This window comes from Cricetulus griseus, chromosome 8 (genome assembly GCF_003668045.3).
Source record: "Cricetulus griseus strain 17A/GY chromosome 8, alternate assembly CriGri-PICRH-1.0, whole genome shotgun sequence".
NCBI classification, from domain to species: domain Eukaryota; kingdom Metazoa; phylum Chordata; class Mammalia; order Rodentia; family Cricetidae; genus Cricetulus; species Cricetulus griseus.
Window position 1 is genome coordinate 27,062,277 of NC_048601.1, and position 21,174 is coordinate 27,083,450.

At 44.5% G+C, this 21,174-nt stretch overlaps 2 protein-coding genes across 6 annotated transcripts; both read right to left on the reverse strand.

Moving 5' to 3' along the window:
* Positions 1 to 837: 837 nt before the first annotated feature.
* Znf239 (zinc finger protein 239) lies at positions 838 to 9,032 on the reverse strand. 2 transcript variants are annotated; one of them, XM_027429233.2, is made up of 3 exons: positions 8,890 to 9,016; positions 6,735 to 7,017; positions 838 to 3,029 (listed from the first exon to the last, which is right to left on the reverse strand). In XM_027429233.2, the coding sequence occupies exon 3, from the start codon at positions 2,073 to 2,075 to the stop codon at positions 1,470 to 1,472; it is 606 nt and encodes a 201-aa protein (XP_027285034.1). In that variant the 5' UTR covers positions 2,076 to 3,029; positions 6,735 to 7,017; positions 8,890 to 9,016; the 3' UTR covers positions 838 to 1,469. The 2 variants fall into 2 exon arrangements, with proteins under 2 accessions (XP_027285034.1, XP_027285033.1); XM_027429232.2 differs by lacking the exon at positions 6,735 to 7,017 and having other exon boundaries at positions 8,890 to 9,032.
* A 5,234-nt stretch (positions 9,033 to 14,266) lies between these two features.
* Znf32 (zinc finger protein 32) lies at positions 14,267 to 18,658 on the reverse strand. Of its 4 annotated transcripts, none has more exons than XM_027429227.2 (3): positions 18,503 to 18,658; positions 16,635 to 16,774; positions 14,267 to 15,240 (listed from the first exon to the last, which is right to left on the reverse strand). In XM_027429227.2, the coding sequence occupies exons 2-3, from the start codon at positions 16,702 to 16,704 to the stop codon at positions 14,450 to 14,452; spliced, it is 861 nt and encodes a 286-aa protein (XP_027285028.1). In that variant the 5' UTR covers positions 16,705 to 16,774; positions 18,503 to 18,658; the 3' UTR covers positions 14,267 to 14,449. The 4 variants fall into 4 exon arrangements, with proteins under 4 accessions (XP_027285028.1, XP_027285031.1, XP_027285029.1 ...); XM_027429230.2 differs by having other exon boundaries at positions 14,267 to 15,198; positions 18,503 to 18,657; XM_027429228.1 differs by lacking the exon at positions 18,503 to 18,658 and adding an exon at positions 18,359 to 18,496.
* Between the last annotated feature and the right edge of the window lie 2,516 nt (positions 18,659 to 21,174).

The window sequence follows — 21,174 nt, forward strand, 5'->3', positions numbered from 1 at the left end:
GTGGTGCAGACTGAGGAAGAGGATCAAGGCCAGCCTGGGCTGAATAGCTCATCTCAAAAGATTTAAAGCTACCATTTTTTGTTTGTTTTTGAGACAGGATTTCTCTGTAGGTTTGGAGACTGTCCTGGAACTCTCTTTGAAAACCAGGCTGGGCTTGAATTCACAGAGATCTGCCTGCCTCTGCCTCCCGAGTGCTGCGATTAAAGGCGTGCACCATCACTACCCGGCTCACAGTAGTATATGGAGAAGCACTTCCTGTAGTGTGACCATAAACTGATGTATGTTTTTTAATTAAACCTAACAGTTCTCCATGTCTTTTATACCTTCAGCTCCCACCCCACCCTCAAATGGACACATTGTACGTTCACAGTTTATAGAGGGATATTTAGGACTTAAAAGGAATATGAAAAACTAGGCACATAATTTGAAAGGAAACATGAGTTCCAATTTCTTAAAGAATATGAACAAAGGAAGCATACTGTGCTTGGAAAAATACAAATTTCCTGCAAGTAAAATTGTGGAATATACTTCTTTTTTTTTTTTTTTTTTTTTTTTTTTTTTTTTTTTTTTTTTTTTTGGGTTTTTTGAAACAGGGTTCTCTGTGTAGCTTTGGAACCTATCCTGGCACTCGCTTTGGAGACCAGGCTGGCCCTGAACTCACAGAGATCCTCCTGCCTCTGCATCCCAAGTGCTGGCATTAAAGGCGTGTGCCACCAATGCTTGGCAGAATATACTGCTAACAACACTAGAAGAATTGCCATGTACACTCTACCCATCTAAGAAACCAGAATCATCCATTCATTGTTGAACATGAATGAAATGTGCTGAGTGCTCAGCTACTTATAAGGAAGGATTGATTTTCTTTTTTCCTGGTGAATAACCCTTTCTATCTTTTCCTTTTGAGAAATACAAAGGTAAGAGTCAAAAGTATTAAGCCAGGACATGGGGCGATAGCTCAGTCAGTAAAGCTCTTGTCTTGCAAGCTTGAGACAGAATCCACATAACAAATTGGGTGTGGTGTCACACAGGCATAATCCTAGCCATGGTGAGCTGGGAAGTGGAGACAGGTAGATCCATGGAACTCGCTGCCTAGCTTACTGGGTGACATTCCAGACCACAAGTGAGGGACCCCAGTCTCAAACAAAAAGGTCATGAGCATCTGAGCACCTGAGATGTCCTGTGACCTGCACACACATGTGCACACAGGCATGCACATACCTGCACAGCACGTGTACTCCTCTCTACATAAACACACACACACACACACACACACACACACACACACACACACACACACACACCTTCAAGTACAAGGTATTAAGCTGGAAATGTTGCGGGGTGGGTACTGGAATGCAAACCCAGGGCTTTATACATTTGAGGCAGGCACTCTACCACTGGCCTGTGCCCTCAGCCATGAAAAGTATTTATCTTTACAATAAAAGTATTCTGCAGTGCTGAGCCAGCCAATGTCAGTGAAGGTCCTTCCCGTGAACCCGCTGGTGGATGTGGAGGTTGGAACTCTGGCTGAAGCCCTTCCCACACTTGCTGCACTCATAGGGCTTCTCTCCAGTGTGCACTCTCTGATGAATGAGGAGTTTGGAGCTCTGGCTGAAGCCCTTCCCACACTTGCCACAGGGGTAGGGCTTCTCTCCAGTGTGCACCCTGAGGTGGATTCGCAGGTCTGAGCTCTGGCTGAAGCCCTTCCCACACTCACAGCATTGGTAGGGCTTCTCCCCCGTGTGGATACAGCGGTGGATGTGGAGGTTCGAGCTCTGGCTGAAGCCCTTTCCGCACTCCCCACACTTGTAGGGCCTCTCTCCCGTGTGGACACGCTGGTGGATATGCAGGTTTGACCGCTGACTGAAGCTCATGCCGCACTCCTCACACCCATACGGCTTCTCTCCAGTGTGGACTCGCTGGTGGATGTGGAGCTTGGAGCTCTGACTGAAGCCCTTCCCACACCTGTTGCACTTGTAGGGTTTCTCACCCGTATGGACTGCAAGATGGACGAGCAGACTGGAGCTCCTGGTGAAGCCCTTCCCACACTTGTCACACTTGTAAGGTCTCTCATCCATGGGGGTGAACCGGTCCCACAATGCTCACACCCGCAGGCTTTTCCTTTCAGGTGGTCTCTCTGATGAAGCATTAGCTCTGCGTTCTGAGTCAAGTTCTCACCACACTGACCACATCTGTATAGTTTCTGAAGTGGGCGTTTTCTTGAGATGACCATCTGGGTTGTGCTAGGCACCTTTCTGGAGTCATTCCAGTTATAGGGCTCCTCTGTGTGGATTCTCTGAAGACTGCAGGTGACTAATGGTGGTTCCCATCTACAAATGTCTTTATTGTCACAGTCAAAGGGAACTAAAGAGTCTTTGAACTGGACATTTTAGCAAGCTGTCTCACTAGGGAACGATGGAGATAGTGGTTGGTTCTGTTACATCAGGTGTGATTCTCTGAACAGTGGACTATGGGATGACACCCCCCTTACTCCTTTTCCCAGTTCTTTCTTCAGCAACACAGAGAACTCTTTTCCTCTGAGGCTCCTTACACAGCTTCACGGAGGAGTCCTGTCCGGCCATTTGGCTTGGGACTTCAAAGATAAATATTTTTTCACTTCCAGTGTTAGTGAAATCACTGACAGGAATCTATTTCAACGTCTGTGAGTACTTCTTGAAGATTCACAATATAAATTCAATTTCCAGGTACTGACTGGCCATCTCTTCCAAAATTTGCCACTAGGAAAGCTACTATGATAAATCTGAAATCCCCCCTCAATATTTTTATTTCATTTGTATAAGTGTTTTGCCTGCATGTATGTCTGTCCACCACATGCCTGCTGGTACTTATGGAGGTCAGAAGAGGTCATTGGATCCCCTAGAACTGGAGTTATGGATGGTTGTGGGCCACCATGTGGGTGCTGGGAACTGAATTTGTAAGAGCCACAGGTGTTCTTAGTCTCTGAGTCATTTCTCCAGCTCCCCGAAGGCCTTTCTCTTGTAGGTTCTCCACAGAATTTGTGTTTGACTTTCCTAGGAAACAGAGAATTTAGAGATAAGAAGAAAGGATTCCAGAATAGGAGGATCTAAGACCTCAAGACTTGGTAACCCAAATTTAACTAGCTTGCTTTCTTCTCTCTCCTCTATCCCCCCACCCCTTTTTTGGGTGGTGCTTGGTATTGAACCAAGGATCTCATGCATGCTAGTCAAATACTCACTGTACTATATAGCCTCAGCTCCTAGTTTGTGTTTATACCTTTCGGGTTATCACTGGGAGAGGGAAACCTGGGTTCAGAAGACAGGCATTTCTTCTCTGCTTTTTTTTTTTAATTTTATTTATTTATTATGTATACAACATTCTGCTTCTATATATATCTGCACACCAGAAGAGGGCACCAGATCTCATTACGGATGGTTGGGAGCCACCATGTGGTTGCTGGGAATTGAATCAGAACCTCTGGAAGAGCAGTTGGTGCTCTTAACCTCTGAGCCATCTCTCCAGCCCCTTCTTCTCTGCTTTTAAGCAGAGATGATAAGATATTCATTTACTCTTCTTGTGAAAGACCATGATTACTTTACCTTGCCACAAGTAACATTTCATTCCATTCACTTATTTTTGACTAAATGTCCATTTAATCAGTATACTACTTTCATAACTGTTAGCGCTATAAGAAACCAAATAAAAATCTTTTTGTCTCACAAGTTCTGGGATGAAAGACAAATACACTAACAATGATAATACCAAATTAAAGCCTATAAACATATATAATACAATATACTGTAAACCAACCAGCTGTATGTACGGACTGTGGGCACTAAAACTCAAACCATCATGTCTTAAGAGTTCTGAAAATAAAAACAGGAAAAAAAAAGTATAAGGAAAGAAAATAAGACCTACAGTGTAAGTGTTACAGCTTGGATGAAGGGTATCCTGGCAGCCGGAAGCCAAGGAATACCACAAGTCACACTGCATAACAAACTTCACACAAGAGATTTATTGGAAGGGGAAAAAAAAAAACAACCCAGGAGGGTGGCTGCCTCTGCTTGGGCAAGAAACAGCAGAAAACTGAGTAGAACGTTCTTTTTGCACGTCTCACACCTGGCTCCATGTCATTCAGGTCTCAGCCAAGCTGCTGCCTGCCAGAAGATGCTCTCCCTTGACCATCACATCCAGAGAGCACGCACTATCACTTTTTTTTTTTTCTGGTTTTAATTTCCTCTTCCTGTGGCTGAGCTCATCTTGTCTGTTCACGTTCTTGCGTTCACTCCATCCCCATTAAAGTTCTCCAGCACAGAGAAACCAACATTTATTCCCCAAGGCCTCACAATTATTTCTCTACCTACCTGTGGTGCAGAACCATTTTGTTATTTAATAAACATTTACTCTCAATTTCTATTGCTTATGCTTTCATGGCTGATACTAGCCAACAAGCCACACTTTAAAAAGCAGAGTGAATGATTATGTTAAGAATGATAGGAGCTAAACGGAGTCCAAAGTAGTTCAGTTCAGTAGTATGTCTGTCAGGAAAGAGCTCAACAGCTATCTCTTCGGAGGGCAGTGCTGCTGGGTTTTTTTTTTTTTTTAAGTTTTTATTTATTTATTATGTATACAACATTCTGCTTCCATGTATATCTGCACACCAGAAGAGGGTACCAGGTCGCATAACAGATGGTTGTGAGCCGCCATGTGGTTGCTGGGAATTGAACTCAGGACCTCTGGAAGAGCAGTCAGTGCTCTTAACCTCTGAGGCATCTCTCCAGCCCCCCCCTTTTTTTTTTTTTTTTTTTTTTTAAAGTGCTGCTATTTTATAACCTGGACTGGCTAAAACAGTTCTCACCTGAGGCTGAGGCAGCAACTCAGGAAACATAACAGCCTGCAGGAGATGCAGCTAACTTACTGAGGGAATGTGGATTAATCTCCTAAGGCCGAGTGTAGAGGAAGGTCAGGATAGGAGTCTCCTATTCCTAATGGACAAGTACCAAACTGTTTGGAGCTACAGCCGGGTCGTCATATGACTTTCTGCTTCCTTTTCAGAGTCTCTCTTACATATCTAGCAATTCAGTTGGGGGGGGGAAACAGTAATGCAGAAGCAAAGAAACATGATGCCATGTTTCTGGAGTCATCTAAAGACAGCACAGTCTGCCCTAGTTCTTTCCACATTGCTTCTGCCATTCATTCATTTCTATCCACTCTAGAACTCCCAGCCTCAGACCAATTCACAAGACCCTTTCTGAATCGGTAGGATGCACTGGGACTTCTCCTTTGTGACATCATAGCATCTCTGACATACCTTTATTATGACTGGCTGTACAATTCTAAATGTGTGGGTCATGCTCAGTTAAGCTTTAAATGCCCAGCAACTAGCACAAATGACTTGGAATCTAGTTGACAGATGTTCAGTTTAGAAAATAATGAGACGAGACAACTAAAAGAGAACCTAAAAATCATCCCAGCTAATGCCTCATTTCACAGATGAGGAAACCGAGGTCCATGATGATAAAGTTACTTTCCCATGGGCACAGAGAAGGAAGTTAAACTGGAACACTAGCCTTTCAGAAGAAATCAAGGACAGACTCTAGAACACAGAAGAGTACTGGGAAAGTAACATCCTTCAATTAAAAAGAAATCTTAGAGTCTTATTGTATAGCCCAGACTGGCCTTGAACTTGTGTGAATCCTGCCGTCTCAATGCTGGCATGACAGACATTTGCCGTCACTCCTGGATGGCCTACTTACTTACGAGGAATGGCCTTACTTCTGAGAATCTGGCTCTGCTGTTCTCTGCAACCAAGGACATAAGGCCCTTCCCTTCAGCTCAGAGTCACAGTTCTTTAAGTGTCACACACTGTCAGCATTAGAGCAAAGCAGGGGTCCCATCCACCCAAGCACTCTATGGTGCTAAGAGTCAAGCCTGAGGTAACTATGTGTGGACTTAGGGAGAAGATAAGAAGCTATTTTTTCTGTGTACCTCTGTGTGTTTGGATGCATACGTCTGCGAGTGGAGGCTGGAGGCTAGGTGGACCAACAGAGCCTTCCTCTGTCATCTGCCTTATTATTATTATTATTACTTATTATTTGACATAGGGTCTTCAGGGACACTGGAGCTTGTTGGTAGTCTGGTTGGCCAGCAATCACCAGGGACTGTCTTTGCCTCTGCAGCACTAGGATTACAGTGTGTACACTGCTGAGTCTGGCTCTTCTCATGGGTTCCGGAGGCTCCAATTTAGGTGCTCATGCTCACACAGCAAGCACTTTACTAACTGAGTCATCTCCCTAGCCCAAGAAAATGAGGGAACTTTTTTAAAATTGCTGTTTAGTAATCTTTCACTCTTTTAAATAGTGTCTTGCAGGGTGGTGGTGGCGTATGCCTTTAGTCCCAGCACTTGGGAGGCAGAGACAGGCAGATCTCTTGAGTTTGAGGCCAGCCTGGTTTATAGCAGGAGTTCCATGACAACCATGACTGTTTCACAGAGAAACCCTGTCTTGAAAAACTATTTTAGAAAAAAGACAAGGGTCTCACTATGTAGCTCTGACTGTCCTGGAACTCCCTGGCTGGTCTAGAACTCACAGAGATCTGCCTACCCAGGCATCCCAAATGCTGGGATTAAAGGAGTGTGCCACCACACCTGGCAACTACTTTTCAATTTAAAATTTATTGTAACTAAATATGCAGACATGTTGGTGAAAGGGAACAGTGCAAACAGAGCAGAAAAGATCTAGTTAGGCAACTCATCTTACCTCCCACTAGATACACTTGGCACTAAGCATCCGTAGAGGTATTTCACAATAAAATGCTGGGTGCAGAGAGGTAAGGAGGAGGATGGGAAAGGAATGCTGTTCTCCTTTGGGGGCAGGGCTAGGAATCTTCAGTTTAAAAAACCCCAGCATGACTTTCGTGCACCTTTTCAGGCATGATTCTGTGACTGTTGTGCTGCTGTTGGAACATAAGTTCCTCATGCTCATCACTGTCACAGCAACATGGGTCAATTGCTTTCTTGTTGCAAAATGCCCACAAAGCAACCTAAGGAGAAAGATTTACTGTGAGTCATGGGTTTAGAGGTTTCACTCCATCATTGTGGGGACTGTGGGAGCATGCTGTTCAACTGGGCAGGCATAAATGGAACAGAACAATAGGAAAGAGTGAGGGGCAGATACGACTCCCAAGGACACGCCTCAACCCAGTGACAAGGCTCTACCTTCTACAGTTCCACCACCTTCCAATAGTCTCAAAGATCCACCAATGAAACATTCATGGGGCTCAAGCCTTCAGGATCTGATACTCCCTGGAAAGACTCAAACTCAAGAAGTGTGCTTTACTAATTCCTAGGAACCCCTCAATTCAATCCAGTTGTCAACACTAATCCTCAAATGCAATTTTTTTGGTAGACACATAAATCTCATCAAAAGGATGAGTTCTTTGAAGAAAAACTTCAGGATTTTTGTTTGTTTCTCGAGACAAGGTTTCTCCATGCAGCCTTGGCTGTTCTGGAACTCACTCTGTAGACCAGGCTGGCCTCGAACTCACAGATCTGCCTGCCTCTGCCACCACCGCCTGACAATAAACTTCAGTTTATAATCTTGTTTTCCCAAGGCCACTTAGCATCAAATTTAGCAAATATAAACTTTGAATGATCTCCAAGGAGCTACATTTGTTTTTTTCCAAAGGGCTTGGTTGCCAACTTGTGGCACTAATTGTGTGGAGGCATCCTTAGGCAGTAGGGCCTAGTAGGAAGAATTTAGGTCACTGGGGGAGTGCCCTTAATGATATTGGGATCCAGGTCCTATCCCACACTATAGGTCCAAAATCAGGTCAAGTGCTGATAGATTAAAACAACTGAACTGTGAGAAGTAAATATTTGCTCCTTACAAATTCATTACCTAAGATATTTTGGTTTTAGCAACGAAGATGTAAACACATGAGTGAAATGTCTAATAGGAAAAAGCCAACTTTCAGATGACAGGGCAAAAATGCTTCCAGTCTTTCAGTAGAAGAACCTGGTTGGATGCTTTAAGTAGTGCTCCACACAGTGGCAAGGGAGTGTAGAGACAACTCATGTGGAACTTCACAGTCCTAGGGCACCTATACAGAACCCGTTGATACGATTTGATAAATATATTAATGTCCCAATGCCCTTGTTCAGCTTCCACTGAATACCCAATCTCAAAACGAAGCTTGACGATAGAGTAAAAACCAGACTCAAGGCAGGTACTCGATGCTGATGTCTTACTTCGTTCTAAGAAAGAAAACCTCTGTCTAGCTCAGAGATGGGGCATTTTTACTGAAATTCCAAATCACCAGGAGCTTGGCCACATTCTCAGACAGGGGCATATTCTTCGAAAGATAGTTCTCTAGGGCGTACCATCTCCTCAGACTTCCCCAATTTTGCCCTTAGGTTCTGGAGGAAGCTTTCTCAGATTCTGTGTATTCTCTCAGTGTGTATTCTAGCTACCTAATACCCCTTCCCTAACCTTATGTTTTGCAGAATGCAGGTGGCCGTGCTGCACAGCCGAAACCTCAGTACCCCTTGGGATCTCTCAGGAGTCCCTCGTGGTCTTCTGATGTTGACCAACACCATCCTTGGAAAAAGGCCAAGTCACTCGACAGGAGCCGAGAAGGCTAACTAACGACAGCGTCCCCACACCCGCCCAGGCCGGAGCTCGGCGGAGCAAGAGGAGGGTGCCCTCGGAACCGCGGTTTGTTCTGCCGCAGGAGCCTGGCCTCCGTGGGGTGGCCTTGTCCCGGGGCGTGATTCGGGGTACCGCGGCTGCTAGCACGTGGGGCCCCGGCCACAGGGCGCGTTCCAAGCCTCTGAGCCTGGCTCCGGGTCGCTGCGCCCCTTCGTCTGGACCAGCACACCACTGTCCGCCCCTGACGCAGCCCAGCCCTGCTCACCTCTTGCGGAGGTAAGACCCACACCTGGTAACGCAGCACTCCAGGGCATCGTCGAGGACTCGAACTACAAGTCCCAGCAGGCCACGCGGGCGGTGAAGCTCTACTTCCGAGTCCACTTCCGGGGATGGTGGACCACCACTGCTCTTGAGATCCAGCAATTTGTGGCCGAGGTGGGTCCTGCGTGGTGGTTCAAATTGTTTTTTACTCTTTTCATTGCAAACACATAAGAGTACTTTTATAATTCCTCCCAATTTTGTTTGTTTTTCGAGACAGGGTTTCTCTGTGTAGCTTTGGAGGTTGTCCTGGAACTCACTCTGTAGACCAGGCTGTCCTTGAACTCACAGAGATCCGCCTGCCTTTGCCTCCCGAGTGCTGGGATTAAAGGCTTACACCACCAACGCTCCCCCCCAAAGTATTTTTCATATCTTAAAATACTGCTGGAGGGGAAATAATCTGTATAATATCGTCTTCAACCTTAAAATTCTTCTAAACCTGTTACTAACCTCTTCGAGTGAGCAGTGTAGTGCACGCATGTAATCTTATCACCAGAGAGACCGAGGCAAGAGGATTGTGAGTTCGAGAAGGCCATGTCAAAAATTTTAAAAAGAAAGAAAAGAAATGATCGCTGGATATTTCATGTTCTTATTTCCTGAGGAGAGTTTTCAGATCCATATTGTGCAGCTCACAACCGCCTGTAATTCTAATGCTAAGGAACCCAACACCATCTTCTGGCCTCAGGTGCCTGTGTTCATGTGTACAAACCTACACACACACACACACACACACACACACACACACACACACACACACCCTTATAAAGCCAACAGTAATATATGTGGATATAAAGAACAAAAAAGTAGACCAAAAGCTTGATTTCATAGGTCAATGGAATCCCAAATCAGAAAATATATTTTTTTAGCATGAAAGAGGCACAATGATTGTTGCCATTATTTCTGAAAGAAAATATCAGCAAGGTTCTATTGAATTGATAGTATTATCCATAGTTAGGTTTCACTTACCAAAAGGACTAAAGACTGCTTTCCTATTGTGTTCTATCTTCTCCCAAAAGGGACTTCAGGTAAAGCTGTGTCACGAATGTCCAACCGGTAGCCCACATATGCCCCTGGAAAGCTGTTATTAAAGGGACACACCACCACTGCCCAGGCCAGTTTACATTTTTATTTATGGTGTTTCTCTTCAGAATCTAAGGATTAACACCTGTTCATGATTAAACCTCTGTTTCTCAAGAATTGGGCTATGCCCCACCTGTAGCCTTAACTACAAATAATTCTGCATTTTTCATAATTGCATAGTAACAGGTTCCAACTGGCACACTATGCAAACTTGATGGGATGTCTCTGCTATAACATTATCATAGGCCTGTGCACTTAGCAACTTCAAGGACAGCTTCTCTTTCAAGAAAATGGCCACATGGTGTCAGAAAACTTGAAGGGCTCCTTAGATAATCCAGTAAGAAGCTGGAGTTCTCATCTCTACAACTAAAAGGAAGTACATCCTGCTACCCCCTGAAGGTGCTTAGGAGGGGATCCAGATAAGAACAGGGCTTGGCTGACACTATGGGGTCAGGTTCACCAGATGTCATCTTAGACTGTAGGCACCTATGGACTGGACATCGAAGTGATTCATTACTGTGGTTAGACGTCTGTTGTGGTCTGACTGCAAAATGTTCATCGGCTCATGTGTTTCCAGTGGCATTGTCTGGAAAGGCTATGAAACCATTAGGGGGTGGAGCTTTGCTGGAGGATGTATGTCACCTGGGGCAAGCTTTGAGGTTCTGTATCTCGGCCCTGTCTCCCCTCTGGACTGCTGATCCATTGTGCTGAGCTGCCTTCATGTTCCTTTAGCCATACCTTCCTTGACACGGAACTATAAACAAAAATATACTTTTTTCCCTAACTTGCTTTTCTCAGGGAATTTTATCATTGCAAGAGAAACAAAATTAAGAGGGTTGATTCTGTCTGTTGAGCGGAACCTATCAATTGGAGCATTCATGGAGCTTGTACAATGCAGTGGCTTCTTTTTCAATGCATGGCAGCTGATTTCCCATAGAGTAAGTGTTCCAAAAGAAGCAGGCAAACTTTGAAGCCCTTGCCAGGGTTTTTGATGCCTACCATTGGAAATAAAGTGGCATCATTTCTGTTTTCTATTAACTTACCCAGTTTATCAGCCTGTGTTTGAGGTTTCCTCCTGTGAACACAGAACAAAGAACTTGTGTGCAGTATGTTAGAACTGCCTGATTGTTATTGAGGTATGCCTTACATATACAGATCTTAACTATGAATTCAACAGATGTTAATGACTATATGGACCCATGCATATACCACTTGACTGTATAGAACATTCTTTTTCTCCATTTTTCCATTTCATAGAGTTCTCTCCTGATCTTTCAAGTCAGTTATTAGCTCTTCTTGTTCTATGAAGAATTACAGGGGAGTCATACACTATATATCTGTGTTCAGATACAATGTAAGATTTTCTGATTTATCCATAATATTGTCCAATCATCCATGTACATGTTTTGTTGACATATTTTATTGCTGGGTTTAATTCCACTGCATAAGTATTCCAGTTTTTTTTTTTTCTTTTTGGTTTTTGGAGACAGGGTTCTCCGTGGCTTTGGAGGCTGTCCTGGAACTAGCTCTTGTAGACCAGGCTGGTTTTGAACTCACAGAAATCCACCTGCTGCCTCCTGAGAGCTGGGACTAAAGGCATGCGCCACCAATGCCCAGCCCAGTTTTTTTTTTTTTTTTAATTTCAATTTTTAGTGTATCATTACAAATGGTCATTACAAATGGAAATGTTATAGTCTTGAATACATTGTCAAATGTTATCTAGGTATTTCTGGGAGTACCCTTTCTCACTAATCAAATCCATAAAGTTTGAATGCCCAAAGACCTTTGACATAATTTAACCCTGTAGATGATGATTTGCTAGCATGAGCCTTTTGGGATTAAGGAGGTTACAGTTTAAAAGGTCTACGACAAAGAACAGAATGGTACCTGTGCCACATGGTTGTATGTCAACGGGGTATCAGTCAAAGTCATCTACAGGAGGGAACCTCAATAAGAAAATACCTCTGATCTGTGTGGTGGTGGCATACACCTTTAATCCCAGCAATCCAGAGGCAGAGGCAGAGGCAGAGGCAGAGGCAGAGGCAGAGGCAGAGGCAGAGGCAGAGGCAGAGAGGCAGAGAGAGGCAGAGAGAGAGGCAGAGAGAGGAGAGAGACAGAGAGAGAGAGAGAGAGAGAGAGAGAGAGAGAGAGAGAGAGAGAGAGGCAGAGAGAGAGGCAGAGAGCAGAGGCAGAGGCAGAGGCAGAGGCAGAGCAGATCTCAATGAGCTTGAGGCTAGCCTGGTCTACAGAGAGTTCCAGGACAGCCAGGGCTACACAAGAAACCCTTTCTTTCTCAGGAAAAAAAAAAAAAAAACCCAAAAAAAACCTCTGTTAAGATAGGATTGTAGGGGGCCTGGAAAGATGGCTCAGCAGTTAAGAGCACTGGCTGCCTGGCTGCTCTTGGACTTGGGTTCAATTCCTAGCACTCACATAGCAGTTTGTACCTGTCTCTAATCCAGTTCCACGGGACCTGACACCCATGGCAAAACACCAATGTACATCAAATAAAAAAATAAATTAATTTAAAACAAATGAAAGATTATAGCTGTGTCCCAATAAAACTTAAAAAAAAAAAGTAGGGTTGTAAACTGGTGTTGGTGGCACATGCCTTTAATCCTTGCATGCACTCTAGAGGCAGAGGCAAATGGATCTCTGAATTCAAGGCTAGCCTGGTCTACATAGTGAGGTCCAGGACAGTCAGAGCGGTTGCACAGAGAAACCCTGTCATAAAAAAAAAAAAAAAGCCTGTAAGGCATTTTCTTAATTAGTAATTGATGGGGGAGGGCCCAGCTCATTGTGGATGGTGCCATGCCTAAGCTGGTGGTCCTGGGTTCCATAAGAAAGTAGGCTGAGCAAGCCATGAGGAGCAAGCCAGTAAACAGCATCCCTCCATGGCTTCTGCATCAGCTCCCGCCTCCAGGTTCCTGCCCTGTTTGAGTTCCTGTCCTGACTTCATTTGATGATTAATAAACCCTTTCCACCCAACTTGCTTTTGGTCAAGGTGCTTCATTGTACAAATAGTAATCCTAACTAAGACACTACCTTTACACGAAAACTTCTATACATCATTCATCAGTTATTTACAAAAACGCTCAGCAACAAGAATTATACTGGCTTCAGATTAAAACATGAAAATTTGTCCACAGAACCAGCCTCTCCTCTCTTCAAATCTTATCCCTTGAAGGTTAAAAATAGAGTTAAGAGGGAGTTATGTTTCCAAATTATCAGTGTGTAGGAGGAGCACAGTATTGCTCGAGGAGTGGAACATCATTAACTGACTACAAACTAGTTAGCTCAGTTAGAATGAAAATTGAGTCTTTTCTTTCTAGGTATTCTCAACCTTAACACTATGCTTCTGTCTTCAAAGGAATTACTTAAAAAAGAGTGAAGGCCACTGTGTTTCTCAGGGAGTTTGGAATTCCCTTGATGAAAAGTAACATACAAATGTAGGATTCTTAAAAAAATGAGATAGTTATAATTAGTAGGGCTGAAGAAAATATCAGTGTGTATTCTCCAAACCTTTGCAAACTTGTAAGGAAAACTTGTTTTATAAGGCTGGGGCTTCAGCTATAGACACTAGTGGTCTATTAGGTTACTGAGCTGATGCATTATGATTATTATTATTATTTTTTGGTTTTTCGAGACAGGGTTTCTCTGTGTAGCTTTGGAGTCTATCCTGGCACTCACTCTGGACACCAGGCTGGCCTCAAACTCACAGAGAACCACCTGCTTCTGCCTCCTGAGTGCTGGGATTAAAGGCTGAGCTGATGCATTATTTAGGTTCAATAAAAACATTAGTAAAGGCTGGGCGTTGGTGACTCATGCCTTTAATCCCAGCACTGCCTCCCGAGTGCTGGGACTAAAGGCGTGCGCAATCACTGCCAGGCTTGGTGCAGACCTTTCATTCCAGCACTCAGATGGATCTCTGTGAGTTCAAGGCCAGCCTGGTCTAACAGTGAGTTCCAGTACAGCCTCCAAAGCTACACAGAGAAACCCTGTCTGGGGGGGGGACCCAACAAATTGAGTATGTACAGAACAAAAGGCCCTTGAGACTGATGAGCTTAGCCTTTAAGGGCTGAGCCTTCCCTATAGCCCAGGAGTGGACTTTTTAAAGGGCTTATGGTATATGCTACAAATATAATCTGTATCTGCTATACTAAAATCAAGGTCAAGTGTGACATGACAGATGAATGAGTGTACCTTAGGAAGATATATCAAATAAAGAAATTATGAAAAATACATGATAATGATAAAGCAAGACATTTATTTTTCATATTCATTTGGGGGAAGGGGAAAAAGTCAGTTTGCCCTATCAAATGCTGGTCCTTCCAGAAGAATTTCCACTTACCCTATAGAATTAGATAAACTTCTTGGTTACAGAGGGTTTTGTATTCTTAATTCCTAAGACCTTCCTTTGACGAGAGTGGTTACAGGGTGAGCCTTTGGGAGCAGCTTCTTTGGTGCACAGCCAGGCTCCCTCTCTGTGTGAAACTCTTTCCACACTGGCCACAGAGATAGGGTGTCTCTCCTGTGTGGATTTTTCCATGCAGAATACAATTTCCCCTGGTGTGGAAGCTCTTCCTGCAGTGGGAACACGCATAGGGCTTCAGACCTGTGTGAACTCGGATGTGGACAATTAGGCTTCCTTTCTGACTGAAAGCCTTTCCACACTGGTCACATCTATAGGGCTTCTCACCACTGTGAACTCTTCGGTGAACAGCAAGGTTACTTTGATTCCTGAAGCTTCTCTGGCAAATGGCACATTCATAGGGTTTCTGTCCAGTGTGGAGTCTCTCATGGACAGCTAGACTGCCTCTCTGACTAAAGCTTTTGCCACACTCTTTGCACTGATAGGGCTTCTCTCCTGTGTGTATTCGCTGATGTGTAACTAGGTTGCCTTTGGCCCTGAAGCTTTTTCCACACTGGGTGCATTCAAAGGGCTTCTGCCCAGTGTGGATTCTCTCATGCAACGTTAGACTACCTTTTTGCCGGAAAGATTTCCCACATTCCTGGCAATCATAGACCTTCTGTCTCACTCCAGGAGAGTCTTCCTGTAGTGTCTTTGAATCTGGGGACTTTTGTTCCACCTTCTCTCTTCTGAAAGAACTCTGGAAATCCCAGCTTGACGATCCTGTGGCCTCTGAATGATCATACTTGTGGGCTTCCGTCATCACATCTGATAAAACGAGAGGGAAGTCATGTAAGATGCACCAATATGCTGAGTGAGAAGAACAGGAGAAAAAGAAACATAACCCTTAGAGTGCTTATTATGTGCCAGGCATTTTATTATGAACTTTGCATACATAAATTTTTAAAAAATTTTTTTTTAATTGTTGAGACACCGTTTCTCTGTGTAGCTATGGAGCCTATCCTGACACTTGATCTGTAGACCAGGCTGGCCTTGATGGCCTCGAACTCAGAGAACCTCCTGCCTCTGCCTCCAGAGTGTTGGGATTAAAGGTGTGTGCCACCAATGCCCGGCCATAATAGAATCTTGAAAATCATCCTGCGATTGCTACAGGTAAGAAAATAGGAGGTCACACATAACTATTAATAGATGTCTTATCTGGGATTCAAATATTAGTATGCTCCATAGCTATGTACTGCCTTTAAAACGATTACTATCAGCACTGGGGAGGCAGAGGAAGGCGGATCTCTGTGAGCTCGAGACCAGCCTGGTCTACAAGAGCTAGTTCCAGGACAGTCTCCAAAGCCACAGAGAAACCCTGTCATGAAAAACAAACAAACAGACAAACAAAAAACCCACAAAAAACAACCAAACAAACAACCCCCCCAAAAAACCCCGATTATTATTATTATCATTTTTTTTTGGGGGGGTGTTGGGAATTGAACCCAGGTCCTCTGGAAGAGCAGCTAGTGCTCTTAACCACTGAGCCATCGCTCCAGCAGTGAGACAATTACTTTATAAGCAATAAAAGCAGGCTCATAGAGGCTGGTGGGTGGGTCCCAGCACCTGGGAGATGGAGGCAGGCAGATCTCTGTGAGCTTGAGGCCAGCCTGGTCTACAGAGCGAGTTCTAGAATAGCCAGGAATGTTGCATGAAAGTCACCCAATTCTAGTCTGCTCTCCTGACAGTTTATGATCTCAGAAAATAAACAGCAAGATTTTAGGTATTTTGTCTGTGCCTCAAATTCTTACAAGATACAGCTTCTTATCTATTTCATTATACAGATGAAAAGCCTGAAGCTTAAGGAAGTTATATAACTCCTTTAATAATGCAAATGTGATTGGAATTTCTTCTTTTAAAATTCATGCTAATTTTCAGTCTACTAAGCTAGAGTAGAGTTGAACTAGTCTATTCATTTTCTAGCAGTCATCCTAGAGACATTTCTTCCTTGTTTCCCTAATGTTTTCATACTCAGTGACAGAGCTGAGAGTTAAAGGCACTCATTGGGCCTGAAACACCCTCTAAACTGCCTCCATATCAATTGTTTTCTTGTTTTGTTTTGAGTATCATTTCTAATTCCAGCTTGCAGGCTTTCCCTGCAACCCCGAAGAATAGCAAGCTTCACCAAATGAATTCATCTTCTGCTTCTCAGTACTGAGAACAGGGACTCTGAAGGTATCTCAGCAACTGGCTGACTCACTCACTGAAAAATGCTACATTCTGGGCATATCTTCCGTGACAGTCCAGCAGGGTAGCTGTTGGAAACCCAAACATGTCCACTCCTGCTCTATGACTTTAATCACCACTTCTTCATATGATTCTTCCATGGGCTGGTCTTGAGTACCTGAGGGACAGAAAATAAAATAAACCAAACCAAACCAAAGAACAAACAATAAAGGGTAGGATTGATAATTGAGAAAGAGAAAGTTAACAACAGGTCCACTTTGGGATATCACTTCAAAGGTGGCTACAGAGATCAGGACTGACCTCACAAAAATGAATCTTGGAGCACAGAGAAGTGGGAAGCAGACGACATATAAACACCGACCTCTTCCTGTTAGTTCCCAGTTAAGGGTCACTTCTGTTTGTACTTTGGTCTTGACTTAAGATTGGGGTCTTCTACTTCCCAGGCCACTGTTGCTGATTTTATCCCTCAAATCCAAATAGTCAACATCAGGGCCTTCCTGACTGGTATAAAGTCAGAGCTTCAGCCCTCCTTTCCAGTTCCCCCGAGTTTACAAGGACCTAAGGAAAGACTTCTTGCTACCTTCTGGCAATTCTTAGCAGGATCTAGATCCAAACCATCACCTTTTCTCTTTAGAATGCTTATGTAAGGATCAAATTCCTGGATTTGTGCACTTATTTGTGCAGTGGTACACAGTCTCATCTTTATCTCAGTATGTCCAATCAAAATGCTGGACTCCTAGCTTAATGAATTAGCAATCTGATGTTATAATTCTGTTTTATTAACCAAGTAGCTGACCCTTCTACCCATTCAGTCATATTATCTCATTCGCTGATAAACGCCAAATACAAAGGGCTCCCCTGAAATGGTGCAAATGCATTCGTTTAGAAATACAAGGTATTACTGATTAATAATAAAACCAACAAAAACCCCTGCACATTCACAAAGAAAAGCTCTTGGTACCACCTCCCTGGGGTTGGACTTTTGGAGTATGTAGAAAACATGGTCAAGTCAGAATAAGTGAGCAGAAAGTATACTTCAAACTCTCCACCTGCTAAGAGGTATCCAACAAATATCCCCCCAACTGTGTCTCCAAACAGGAAACTGACTACAGGAAATTGTTAAGGGAGAGCCATGATCTCAAGTCAGAGCAATCAAATTCTCAAAGACACTAGGAGAAAAGTGGTTTCATTACACAAAACACCGCTTTTCCTATTACAAATGCCATCACGGCTCAGCATTTGGCTCTGACAGGCTTGGATCCTTCTTTGCCTTGGTTCCCTAGGTGTTTGACCTGGAGCAAAGCAACCTAAGACCCCGACTCTAGTTTCTTCACTTACTAAACAAGTTCACATCATCTCATTAGCTTTTGGAAGAACTGATGACCAGAACGTGAGGGATCGCTTACATTTGAGACACACCCTACAAATTCAAGGCCTAAAATGGAGCATTCTCAGGCGAGAGGGGCTGGAGGACAGACACAGGATGACCTGTGGGGTCTGAGGAAATCTTTAACGAGGCAGTTTAAAAAGGAGCGAACAGGAGCTTGTGGGTGAGGGTGAGTTCCCCCACACTGGACGCCGTAGGCAAGGCGTCTCATCTCCGTAGGCACGGACAGACTCTGCACCCTCCTGGCCTAGCTGGACCTTCCTGTGGCCCCTCCCACGCTCCCGGGGTCCCAGCCCCCCCCCCCAGGGGCCCGGACATCGCAGCGGGGCCCTCCCGCAGCCGACCGCGGCCCACCCGATGTTCAAGCAGCCACCCTTGTCAGAGGCTGACGACTGCGCTCCGGCCGGCCTGGCCTGTTCACGCGCCCTGGCCAGGCCGGCGGGCTCACGACACAGCCCCCTCTCCCGGGCGCACAGACACGGCCTGGGCCTCACTCACCGCAGCGGCGCGCGCCCGCAGACAAAGCCGGCGCCGAGCCCGTAGATGCTGCAGCAGCAACGAGCGGCGCCGGACTACAACTCCCAGGAGCCCGCGCGCGCCCCGGGGCACTGTGGGAAGCTCCGCTGCAGAGCTGCGGCAGAAACGTGGAAGGCTGGCCCGGTGTTGGCAGGTTCTAGGGGAGGGGAGTGCCGTCCTGTGGAGGAGCTGCGGTTGAAGTCTGGGGATGCCGAGGACATTGTTGAACTACGCAAGACTCAGGGTTCACTGTAGAGCTCAGAACCCGGAAGGGAGAATTTCGGAAAAAGAATCAGGAACACCCGCTGGTCGGTTCATAAGATTTCTCACCCCAAAGATGGACGAGGCACCTTCAGGCTTCGGAATTTAGGAGCCACTTGGACTAGTTGTGTGATCCAGGGTGAGAATCCCACCTATGGGGGAGTTCAGAGTGTGGGCGTGACGACCGATCGGTTGGACAGGGACTCTGGCACTCAGGAGTCAAAGAATACCACAGGTCACAGCAAGCATAGCAACTCACAGCCCTGCACATTTTGTTTAGAGTGGGATGCCTTGCTGTGCCTGTAGAGGTCAGAAAACAGTTTGTTGTTGTGGAATGTTTTAAGGTGTGTTACATTTGCTTATGCTGTGGAACATTTGTTTTAATGATCGAAGGATGTATTATATTCATTTATGTTACATTTTTTTTTTTTAACTCTGCGAAGCTGTGATTCTTTGCCTGTCTAAACCACCTGATGGCCAGGCGATGGTGGCACATGCCTTTAGTCCCAGCACTCGGGAGGCAGAGGCAGGCAGATCTCTGTGAGTTCGAGACCAGCCTGGTCTGCAAGAGCTAGTTCCAGGGCAGCCTCCAAAGCCACAGAGAAACCCTGTCTCGAAAAACCAAACCAAACCAAACCAAAAACAAAACCACCTAATAAATAATAAAGAGCTGAATGACCAGGAGAAAGGATAGATGGGCTGGCAGACAGAGAGAATAAATAGAAGGAGAAATCTGGGAGGAGGAAGAAGGAGCAAGAGAAAAATGAGGAATGTCAGGACCCAGCCACCCACAGAGTAAGAGTGAAAGTAAGATTAAAGAAGTAAGAAAAGGAAAAAGCCCAGAGGCAAAAGGTGGATGGGCATTTATAAGTGAGAATAAGTGAGTCCCCCCCTCCTCTCTCTCTCTCTCTCTCTCTCTCTCTCTCTCTCTCTCTCTCTCTCTCTGTGTGTGTGTGTGTGTGTGTGTGTGTGTGTGTGTGTGTGTGTGTGTGTGTGATTTATTTGGGACCTGGGTGGTGGCACCCCAAAGGACAAAAAAACCAAAGAGTAAAAACAAACATTTTGGCATTCCAGTTTGTGGCTAGAGTAAAAGAAAACCTAATAACAGTTTGTATGAATGGGTCTGTCCTTCAACCAGGAATTATTACCTACCAGTCACCTTACTGGCCCAGACTCATTTGATAGAGTGGTTAGGACTGGGATTGAAAGACTCAGACTAAGTCTCAGCTCCCTAGACAGATATTTATTCCTTGCCAAAATATTTTTTGTTTTCTTTTTGGTTTTTCAAGACAGGGTTTCTCTGTGGCTTTGGAGACTATCCTGGAACTAGCTCTTGTAGACCAGGCTGGTCTCGAACTCACAGAGATCCACCTGCCTCTGCCTCCCGAGTGTTGGCACTAAAGGCGTGTGCCACCACCTGCTTCTTAAGGCTAGCTCCTCAGGAAGGAGGACGCTGAGGGCTAAAGGACCGTGTAGATTTAAATACATGTTAAAGACATCCCTACCCCTGGCATTTTTAGAACACCAGGGGAAGGAATGATAGACAATTCAGAAAATGATGTCATGGCAGTCTCGCTATTTGGATGAAAAAGAAATATGTTCTATGAACTCCTATGCTAAGATACTCTCTAGATGGATCAAATCTGGAATATAAAACACAGATCCATAAAAGACCTAGAAGAACAATTGAATTAGTATTCTTATAATCTTAATGATGGCAAGTTCTTTTGCAACTATGATAACAAAGACAAAAGTAATGAAGAAAATATTAAAATAAACACTTTCGTTGGCCAACAGCACTAAATGGAAACAACTCATGACAAAGCTAGGGGGAAAAACCCTAGTAACAAACACCATTGTAGGGGCTGGAGAGATGGCTCAGAGGTTAAGAGTTCATTAAAACAAATGTTCCACAGCATAAGCAAATGTAACTAGCTGCTCTTCTAGAGGTCCTGAGTTCAATTCCCAGCAACCACATGGTGGCTCACAACCATCCATTATGAGATCTGGTGCCCTCTTCTGGTGTGCAGATGTGCATGGAAGCAGAATGTTGTGTACATAATAAATAAATAAAATCTTAAAAAAACCAAACACCATTGTAAATCAATAAGACAAAGAAACAATATGTTAATTAGATACAACAGCAACACACCAAAAGTAAATAGGTGAAAATGTCAAAACTCACTGTTTATTAAAGAGCCAACTGACACAGAAATTTCCCCCAATTACTTAATGGCATCTCTAAAGGGAATAGGGAAACTTACATTTTATCCACGTGTAAGTTGAGACAATTATTCTTACTGTATGAAATGCCCCAGGGAAGATTTGTGACTTGGGTGGTAAAAAGAATTTACCCAGAGCCCCAAAAGACAAAATCCATTGAAATATACTGC

Bases quoted from the DNA above. Each gene is read 5' to 3' on its own strand.
- Znf32 (XM_027429227.2), bottom strand. From the start codon at position 16,704: ATGTTTGGGTTTCCAACAGCTACCCTGCTGGACTGTCACGGAAGATAT. The intron at 15,241-16,634 runs GTGAGTGAGTCA...CTTCTCACTCAG, and splicing joins CCAGAATGTAGCATTTTTCA to CATATTGGTGCATCTTACAT.
- Znf239 (XM_027429232.2), bottom strand. From the start codon at position 2,075: ATGGATGAGAGACCTTACAAGTGTGACAAGTGTGGGAAGGGCTTCACC.